This window comes from Rhincodon typus, chromosome 35, assembly GCF_021869965.1.
Source record: "Rhincodon typus isolate 14 chromosome 35, sRhiTyp1.1, whole genome shotgun sequence".
NCBI classification, from domain to species: Eukaryota; Metazoa; Chordata; class Chondrichthyes; order Orectolobiformes; family Rhincodontidae; genus Rhincodon; species Rhincodon typus.
This window is the reverse complement of record NC_063366.1, coordinates 5,875,580-5,886,682: the sequence shown is the minus strand read 5'-3', so window position 1 is coordinate 5,886,682 and position 11,103 is coordinate 5,875,580. Positions and strand designations below refer to the sequence as shown.

The window sequence follows — 11,103 nt, the reverse complement described above, 5'->3', positions numbered from 1 at the left end:
AACTTCAATCATTTAAGTCACATGAACCACAAATTCTTTCCTCCTTGTGAGAGACTATTCAGTGTGAGATATCTGAGGAGGCCTCCATATGCTCATAAGATCTACAAACACGCAAGGTCCATCTGCTGTCCAACCTTGACAAGCACAGTCACATGGAACAGAAATTATTGAAGTGTGAGGTGTGTGATAAAACCTTCAAACAGTCATCAATTCTCGTAAAACACTGACGCATTCACACTGAGGAGAAGCCTTTCGAGTGTGAGGTGTGTAACAAGAACTTTGTAGAATCAGCGGCCCTAGTAAAACACCGCCACATTCACAGAGAAAATGGAGAAAAACCATTCACGTGTAAGGTATGCACCAAATCATTTTCACGGTCAGACCTCTGCAGGCACCAGCGCATTGTCACTGGGGAGAAGCATTTCAAATGTGAAACATGTAACAAAGGGTTTACAGAATCCTCAGACTTACTGAAACATTGGCACATTCATACTGGCAAAAAGCCATTTACGTGCAAGTTGTACAACAAATCATTTTTGTGGTTATCGTCCCTCTGTGTACACCAACGCATTCACACAAGGGAGAAACCATTCACGTGTGAGGTCTGTGATAAATCATTCTCCCGGTCATCAGCCATCCGCAGACACCAACATGCTCATATAGGAGAGAAGCCGTTCACGTGTGAGGTGTGTGACAAATCATTCTTGGAGTCATTGGACCTGCGCAGACGCCAACTCATTCACACTGGGGAAAAGCCGTTCAAGTTGTGAACTCTGTTACAAATCCTTCTTGTGGTCATCAGCCCTGCTCAGACACCAATGCCTTCACACTGGGGAGAAACCATTTACTTGCGAGGCATGTGTCAAATCGTTCTCGAACTCATCATCCCTCTATGTACATCAAAGCAATCACACTGGGGAGAAACCATTCAAATGCACAGTCTGCAACAAATTATTTTCATGGTCATCAGCCCTCCAGGAGCACCAACACATTCACACAGGACACACACCATTCAGATGAGAGGTGTATGACAAATTGTCTGATTCATGGTCCCTGTGTGCACACAAATGTTCACACAGGAGAGAAACTATTCACATGCAAAGTGTGTGACAAATCATTCCCACGGTTATGAGCTCTCCATGTACACCAACGCATTTTCACACAGGTGAGAAACCATTCAGATGGGAAGTATGTGAGAGGGCTTTCACCCAATCCCCTGATCTCCTGAGGCATCAGAGGATCTACATAGGAGAAAAATCCTTCAGTGTGAGGTGTGTGATGGAGCCTTCACACAGGCATCGACACTCATGCAACACAAACGCATTCACACTGACGAGAAAACATGTGTGTGCAAGGTGTGTGACAAACCCTTTACAAGTCTTCACACCTCCTACCCCATCAGCAGGTTCACACTGGAGAAAAACTATTCATGTGTAGAGAATGTGGAAAATCATTCTCTGGGTCATCAGACCTCCATGTACACCAACGCATTCACACAGGCAAGAAACCATACAAATGTGAGATGTGTAACAAAACATTCTCAAACTCAACCACCTTCCATGTACACAGATACATTCACACAGGGGAGAAGCCATGTGAGGTGTGTGACAAATCATTCTTGCTGTCATCAAAACTTCTACTCTATCAAAGAATTCACATAGGGGAATAAACCTTCAAGGGAGAGGTTTACGATCACATTTCCATCTTCTACCCTCCAAGGATTCCAGAGAATTGACAAAGAAAGGAAATTCTTCAGATGTAATGTTTCTGACAAGGCTTTCTGTCACATGTTTGATCTTCTGAAGCAATAACAGCCAAAAAGTGGTGAGAAACCATTCAGGTGTGAACTGTGTAAAAAAGATTTGATGTAGTCAGTGTATCTCTTGGTCCATTAATGCACTCACGTAGTGTGAGTTTTGTAATAAAACCCCAGCACATTTATTGAACCTCCTAGAACATCAACAAACTCACTTCAGATATGAATCATTCCAGTGTGAAGGGTGCCAAGATTGTTTCCTCTAGTCCTCCACTCCCACCTGAATTTGGAGCCAGGTCACCCAATCCGGTGAACTGAGAGTTATCCGTCTTGTTTATCCTCCAATGCTCACACAGGAGCAGTTGTTATTCCAGTGAGCTGCCCGTCTCAAACCTCTCCAAACATCAGTTATTTCAAGAAGGCAAATTTAACCTTTGATCAGATTGTCAAACATCACCAAAAAAAAAAATCAATATGCAAAGAAGCTCCTGCTTGTGCACAGATGCTACTGTGTCTGCGAGGAGTTATTTTCCTTCCAAATCTGTGGGAGAAAATATGACATGACAAAGGCTAGCTTTGAAGACCTCATCTCGGAATGATGTGGAGGTGCCGGTGTTGGACTGGGGTGGACAAGGTCAAAAATCACACAACACCAGGTTATAGTCCAACAGGTTTATTTGAAGACACAATCTTTCAGAGTCTCGCTCCTTCTTCAGGTGTCAGTGAGAGAGGTGGCATCAGACACAGACTTAATAGGCAAAAGATCAAAGGGTCATAGAAGTGATGCGAATGCATTGAACAAACCTAAGATGGCTGTTAAATCTTTAATCAGTTAGAACGGATTAATGTGCAAATCCCAGAGGTTCTTTCAAGTCACTGCCCTGAGATAACTAAAGATTTTATCAATATAAAATCTCAGGTGACATCTCAGGTCAGACAATGCATTTTAGGTGCGAAGCCTTGTTTAGAAGCTGGCTGTGTATTAATTTGGAATCAAACTGGTTTTATTTCCAAAGTAGGAATTTATAAAATGCCAAATTGACTGTCTACAAATTGTGTGCTTTTTGAACAAAATAGAATGTATCTGCAATTACAAATCTGCAAATGCAAATTCACCCCATAGATTTTTGTGTGTGTGTGTGTGTGTGTGTGTGTGTGTGTGTGTGTGTTGGGGGGGTAGAGCACTGTGGCGAGGAGAGTGTGTATGTGTGTGTGTGCATGTGAGGGAGAGAAAGTGGGCGAGAGTGTGTGTGTGGTAGAGAGAGAGTGTGTGTGTGGTAGAGAGAGAGTGTGTGTGTGGTAGAGAGAGAGTGTGTGTGTGGTAGAGAGAGAGTGTGTGTGCGCATGAGAGTGTGTGTCTATGTGTGTGTGAGAGAGTGTATCGTGTGGTGGGGTCACCTGTAATACGACATGAACCCAAGACCCCAGTTGAGGCCGTCCTCATGGGTACCGAACTTGGCTATCAGCCTCTGCTCAGTGACGCTGCGTTGTTGTGTATCTCGAAGTCTGCCTTGGAGGATGTTTACCTGAAGATCCGAGGTCGAATATCCTTGACCACTGAAGTGCTCGCCCACTGGAAGGGAACATCCCTGTCTGGCAACTGTTGCACTGTGTCCATTCATCCATTGTCGTAGCATCTGCATAGTTTCCTCCATATACCATGCCTTGGAGCATTCCTGCCTGCAGCATTTGATAGATAACATTGGCTGAGCCACATGAGAATCTTCCGTGCACATGGTGGGTGGCATTCCCACATGTGATGGTAGTATCTATGTCAACGATCTGATATGTCTTGCAGAGGCTGCCATGACAAGGTTGTATGGCGTTGTGGTCGATGTCCTGAAGGCTGGGTAGTTTGCTGCAAACAATGGTCTGTTTAAGGTTTAGCGGTTGTTTGAAGGCGAGAAGTGGAGTCAAAGGGAAGATCTTGGTGAGGTGCTCATCATCACCAATAACATGTCGAATGCTGCAAAGAGCATGGCGTAATTTCTGCACTCCTAGGAAGTACTGGATGACGAAGGTACCCATGAGGGCGGCCTCAACGGGGATCCTGGGTTCATGTCGCACTACAAGTGACCCCACCACACTATACACTCTCAAACACACACACACTCGGTCACACAAACACACAGACCCTCTCTCATATATACACACTCTCTCACCCACACTCACTCATAGATCATAGAAGATCATAGATCATAGACTCCCTGCAGTGTGGAAACAGGCCCTTCGGCCCAAAAAGTCCACACTGAACCTCAGAGCATCCAACCCAGACTCATTCCCCTGTAACCCACCTAATCTACACATCCCTGAACACTATGAGCAACTTAGCATGGCCAATTCACCTAACCCGCACATCTTTGGACTGTGGGAGGAAACCGGAGCATCCGGAGGAAACACACACAGACACGGGGAGAATGTGCAAACGCCACACAGACAGTCACCTGAGGGTGGAATCGAACCCGGGTTGCTGGCGCTGTGAGGCAGCAGTGCTAACCACTGAGACACCATGCCGCCACTCACACACACTCTCTCTCTAGCATGCGTGCACACATACTCTCTGGCTCCCTCACACATGCGCGTGCATGCACACGCGCACACACACACATTTAAATCTATGAGATGAATTTGCATTTGTAGATTTGTAATTGCAGATATATTCTATTTTGTTCAAAAAGCACACAATTTGTAGATAGTCAATGTGGCATTTTATAAATTCCTACTTTGGAAATAAAACCAGTCTGATTCCAAATTAATACACAGCCAGATTCTAAACAAGGCTTCACACCTGAAATGCATTGTCTGACCTGAGATATCACCTCTGGTATATTGATAAAACCTTTAGTTATCTCAGGGCAGTGACTTGAAAGAAATTCTGGGATTTGCATATTAATCCTTTCTAACCAATTAAAGATTTAACAGCCATCTTAGGTTTGTTCAATGCATTCACATCAGTTCTATCACCCTTTGAGCTTTTGCTTATAAGTTCTGTGCCTAATGCCACCTCTCTCACTGACACCTGAAGAAGAAGCAAGACTGCCAAAGCTTGTGTCTTCAAATAAACCTGTTGGACTATAACTTGCTGTCATGTGATTTTTGATCTTGTTCATCTCAGAATACCAGCTTTGTTGTTTTTTATCGATTTGATTGCTTATTGAGGAGTTGTTAAATATGTTCTTTCCAACATTAATGGATGGAATTGATATCATTAAAATGTTAACAACTATCCAGCTTGAAACGGAATGGATGGATACTGTTTATTTTCCAGATAATTGAAGATACCGAAGGCTTTTGCCAATGGCTTCAAAATCCTGAACCTGTTTTCAGGACTTCGAAGTTCTGAACCTGTTTGCAGACTTTCAACACCACAATACAGTGATGGATGAAGAACTCTCAATCTATCAAGCCACTTATTAACAACACATGTCAGCATTGGAGAAATACTGTGAAAAACATTAAGTGTATTGAGTAGCAGGAATTTTAAAACCACTAAGCCTGGATACATTTAAGCATGTCGTGATTAATAAATGACATTAAGACTCACATGACCTGTCATTCTAAAACATTTAAAGGGAATAGTTACCTGAAAATTTAAAATGACTCTGGAAAATGATGAAATGCAAGTACAGTCTGAGTGGTTTTGGTACATACAAAAATTGTTAGTGACTGAAAGAGTAAACAGAATATTACATTTGGATAAATTTGCATAGAACTATAGCAAATGTCTAGAATGTGTTATCAAGTAACATTTTTTAAAAATGGACGTCATCCCAGAGAAAGAACAATCAAGTACATTTTTGAATCAAACAGAAATGTCTGACTTTTAAGATATTATAAAATTATGATATGTTACATTGGACTACCAATCTCTTCAGCACTCTGGAATTAGATAGGATGGTAACAGTTAAATTGCAAAATTCAATGAGAGGAAATAATTAAGGGTTGAGAGTGGTGACTGAAGACATGAAGACAAAAAAAATAGAATAATAGGTTGTAACAGCAATTGAGGTTAAAATTGGGTGGCACGGTGGCTCAGTGATTAGCACTGCTGCCTCACAGTGCCAGTGCCCTGGGTTTGATTCCAACCTCAGGTGACTTTCTGTGTGGAGTTTGCACGTTCTCCCCGTGTCTGCGTGGGTTTCTGCTGGGTGCTCCAGTTTACTTCCACAGCCCAAAGATGTGCAAGTTAGGTGGGTTGGCCATACGAAATTGCCCATAGTGTTCAGGGATGTGTAGGTTAGGTGCATTAGCCACAGGAAATGCAGGGTTACAGGGATAGAGTAGGGGAATGGCTCTCGATTGGATACTTTTCGGAGGTATGGACTTGTGGGGCCAAATGGCCTGTTTCCACACAGTGGGGATTCTATGAAATGAAAATGCATTTTAGTGTAAGGGAAGTTAAGATGAGAGCACTAAACTGATAAGTTTCTCTTAATGATGTTCGTGTTCTTGTCTTTCCTTCTAAGAGAACTGAATTTGATGACCCAGCCACTACCTGAGGCATTGACAGCATATATAGAGAGATAAATAAAAACTCAGATCTTTGATAAGATCAAACAAGGGTCAGAAATGTATGATATGATCTTGGGATACTGATGTAAGTGTACAAAAGTGATTGTTACCTTGGAATGCGTGGTGAAAAAATGTAGTAAACAATGGGTCTCAGACATGCACATGTACTTGACAAAAGGATTAGTGTGCCTGGAAGAGCACAAAAACATAGTGTAAACGATAAATCACTGACCCTTAATCCATAGAGAAGCTGACTTTAAAACAATGGAAGTAGTATTAGTGAAAGAGAGGTTAAAGAAAAACCAAACCAATAGGTGTGATTGGCTATTTTGTCAAAATGTTCCAGAAATGAAAGAATGTAGACTCTGGGAGGAGTGACAATGAGTTGAGTGAAGGGGCCCATCAGATGACATACAGATACCCTGGGGAGAAAAGGGGGAAATCATAAGCAGAAGGTAAAGCCTGATGAACACACTGTAAGTTGTTAGAGCTATATGTTTAATACCATGTGCATTGCAGCTCTGATACAATCATTCATAAAATTGGCAAGGAAGGAAGCATATTGAAGAAGTATCCTCAAGACGTATACAGTTGAAGAGAGTTAGGGAAATTTTAAGTATAATATTTTACTGTTATTGTGTGAGGTGATCTGCGGACTGAGAACTGGTGGATTAAAAATACTAATTAAGGAGCATGAATCTGAATTTATAAAATTCAGAGGTTACAGAGTTTGAATAAAATGCATTTTAGAACAAGTTATGCAAGTAGATTAACTGAAAGTAAACCAGATGTCGACAATTTGAGCAGATCGTTAAACTCGATCAGGGGAGAGCCAACTGCCGAGAGACAACACCTTTTATTTTGCTCTCAGAGAAAGCACCATCTAATTAAATCAGTACCACGGTATTTCTAGCTAAAAGTCCTCACAGAAGCAGTTACAGAGAAAAGCATCCCTGACAGCAGAATCAGCGGCAGAAAGACAATTGTGACGTGAGATCAACAGAAGAAAGGCTGGAGAAAGCAGAGTGTTCCAGAAGACCGTCTGTGCAAACTTGGAGAGATTAAGTTTTAATTTATTGTTGTCTTATTAATTGGGTTTATACAAGTAGGACTTGTGTTTATTTGAACAACATTCCAGTAGAATTTAGTTCAGTTAGGGAGTAGTTAGTAGTCTAAGGGGGAATTGTTCATTTCATTAGTAATTCTGTTAATTTGTTCATTGTTAGGATTAAATAAATAAATTGTTACTTGTAAAGTGGAGATCAGGGATTTTCTTTCTTTTAATCACTCTTTTAACAGATTATGATTGGAAAGGCAAGCTTCTCTGCGTGTTTTGGGGCTAATTATTAGAGGGGAACCTCTACTCCTGTCACAGCAGATTAGGGCTTGTGTTTTGGTTTAATTTTCAGGGGGGGTTTGGCCATTCCCTCTCTGTAACAGCAGTATCAGATGGCCACAGAGCTAAATGAGAGTCTGTGCTGCTCCCAATCTCTAAACATATTTGGGAAGTTAAAGTAGTAAACCCAACAGGACTGATGGTGAGGGAAGGGAATGAGCACGAGTGCATGAGAGAAGTCAATGAAGGAAACGGAGTATCTTGGGGTCTGTCTCTGGAGTTATTGGTAGATGGATCAAGCAATATTATAAGGGAACACCTCGCACTGCACAGGCAGTGGTAGATGTAGAAAGAAACATAATAGATTCCTGGGAAATATTCAGCCTAAGTAGACCAAAAGGATAAATAAGGAAGTGGGGAGGCCCTCTGACGAGTTAATTGTATGTGGGTTTTCCCCCTGCTTCAACCGCACCACGCGCTCTTCTCTCTCCAACAACACGAAGAGAGTAGAAATGCCCAGTCTTGACAGAAGGTCCAGTTAATGGAATAGTACTGTTAAACAAAGGAGAAATATTGTGTGATATTGTAAAGCATAAGCTTATAGCCGTCCTGTGCAATGTCTCAGGCATTCAAAGTTCAGAGTGTTGCTCAGTTCAGCTGAAAAAAAATGTATAATGTATTAACCAATGCAGTAGTGCATCAAGCTGCTGATGTCACGGAGCCAGTAAACCCAGGGAATACCATACTTTCACTAGACCCAAGATAACAGAGGTCAATACCAGGCCTTCCAACTTATTTCATTAGACATACAGAGTATGAATGAGCATGTGCAATGGTAAGATAAATTATGAAAGAATTATAGTGTGGGCTGAGGAAGCTCAGATGGAACAAGGGCTAGGTAAAAAGATAATGAAGATACAGCAAGGTGGGGTTTCTGCGACGGAGGCACATGCTAAGACAATCGATCACTTGATTGACAGAGAACATGAGGATCGCACATACAGATTCTGGATGGTGGGCTGGATAACCTTGGCCAGATCCAAGGGTGGAAGTATCCGATTGGATTGGTGGTACGCAGCTGGTGCAATTAATCCAATCTAAGAGGATACTAGACCACTGTAAGTTCTATCAAGAGTTTATAAATATGGATTCAATGACACAAAAGGGTGTATATTAGAAATCATCCATGCTCCCTCTCCCAACATATTACTCAATCAGGATGAAAAGGGGGACAGTAGTGTGTGTGAACCAGAGATGACATAGATTATATTGCCCCATCACACACCCTGGTTACTATCGCGCAAACTCAAATGAGACACATCAAACAATGAGAACTGGGAATGCTACCCGCTTCACAACCATCTCAAATTATGAGGAAATAGAACCAGCCCCTATTCCACATTTTTAAGTGAACAGCTTAGGGAAATTCAACAGATAGTCAAGCTTCACTAGCAGTCACAAAATAAACTAAACATTCTTGAACAGAATACAGAACAGGAATTTGAGGAACAGAAATGGTAAAGAAAAATATGAATGTTAATATACACCCCTGGATTAGAATAATATCTCACTTAGTAGTAGCAATAGAACAACTATTGGCACTATCAAAGGGACTGATGGCTTGTAGATACTGTCAATGGGCCTTAGTAAAGGAACAACAAAAAACCATGAAAGACATCCGTACATGGGCATATTGATTTGATTGATGCAAATGGATTCCTCAAATCAGGAGTGGCAAGCACAAATGAGGCGAGGAATATCAAGTGACAAATTGTGCGCAAAACTGGGTTTAAGAAGGCTGCCTTTACCGAGAGGGAAGATTGCTAGGGTTGTCCATGACTGAGCAGCACAAAATGACCACTGGCTACCCACGGTATTAGTAGCAGAACATGGCTGCCATTAGTTGGAGACCTTGGGAAAATATTTGATTAAATTAGTGTTCAAAAGTAGAAGAATATTGTAGACTCAAGATAACAGAACGGAGATAGAATATACAGCTGCAGTTGTTTACACATAAGCCACACTACATTTAATTAGTGAATCGATCTGTGACAATACTAATAGTAGGTTTAAGTTAAGATGCTTCAAATCATAGATATACATTCTGAAGTAGCTGAAGACTGACCTATATACAAAAAATATCACTAAAAGCATTAGAGGAGAACATTCAAATAAAATTACAAGAGCAAACCAGTCTCAGACAGTAAAAGAAGCCCCTGTATTATTACAGGGAGAATTTTATCACCTAAACTAGCAGAATTTAGAATTTGGGTTAAATGAACATTTTGCCTTAATGACTACCACCTGGTGGCTCTGACCTCAATAATCATGAAATGCTTCGAGAGGCTCATCATGGCCCACATCAACTCCAGTCTCCCAGCCTGGCTCAATCCCCTACAATTTGCCTACTAATGTAACAGTTCTACCATATCCGTAAGCCTGCACTCAGCCCTGGAACATCTGTTCATCAAAGACACCTACGTCAGACTTTTGCTCATTGACTACAGCTCCGCCTTCGACACCATTACCCCTCCAGACTGATCTCAAAACTCTGTGACCTTGGTCTCGGCTCTGCCCTCTGCAACAGGTTCCTCAGCTTTCTGACCCACAGGCTGCAATCAGTGAAGATAGGTAACTGCACCTCCTCTACTATAACACTCAAAACTGGAGCCCCCAAGAGTGCGTCCTCAGCCTCCTACTGTACTACCTTTTTACTTATGACTGTGTTGCCAAATTCTGAAAGAATGCCATTATAAGTTCGCTGACGACACCACCGTAGTGGGACAGATATCTAACAACTACAGAAGAGAGATAGAAGGCTTGGTGATGTGGTGCAATGAAAACAATCTGTCTCTCAATGTCGGCAAAACTAAAAAACTGATCATTGACTTCAGAAAGAAAGGAGAAGAACACACCCCCATCTACATCAGTGGAACTGAGGTTGAGAGGGTGAAGAGTATCAAGTTCCTCGGAGTGACGATATCCAACAATCCACCCTGGACTTCCTATGTAGATGCGACAGTCAAGAAGTCACAAGAACGACTCTTCTTCCTCAGGCGGCTCAGGAAATTTGGCATGTCCATAAGGTCCCTCACCAACTTCTACAGATGCACCATTGAAAGCATACTGTCTGGGTGCATAACGGCCTGGTGTGGCAACTGCTCTGCCCAGGACCATAAGAAACTACAGCCCAGACCATCACAGAAGCCAACTTTCTATCCAAGGACTCCATTTACATGGCTCGCTGCTGCGGAAAGGCTGCCAACATCATCAGAGACCCATCACATCCTGGTAATGATCTCCTACAATCTCTTCTGTCAAGCAGAAGATACAGAAGCCTGAATATATGCACAATCAGGTTCAGGAACAACTTCTTCCTGGCAGTTATCAAACTGATGAATGGACTCTGTAGCCTCAAATAACACTGATCCCACTAACATTGATCTCACCTAGGGCACGCCCTGTGCAGTGTAACCTGTATGCCTCGATCTAAATCTTT

At 42.0% G+C, this 11,103-nt stretch overlaps 1 protein-coding gene across 1 annotated transcript; it reads left to right on the top strand.

Annotated features, from left to right (window-relative positions):
• Window positions 1–227: 227 nt before the first annotated feature.
• Window positions 228–2,425, top strand: LOC125486911 (zinc finger protein 383-like; the record flags this gene model as incomplete). Its single annotated transcript, XM_048616467.1, has 1 exon — window positions 228–2,425. A coding segment is annotated over one exon (543 nt), but the record flags the coding sequence as incomplete, so codon positions are not given.
• Between the last annotated feature and the right edge of the window lie 8,678 nt (window positions 2,426–11,103).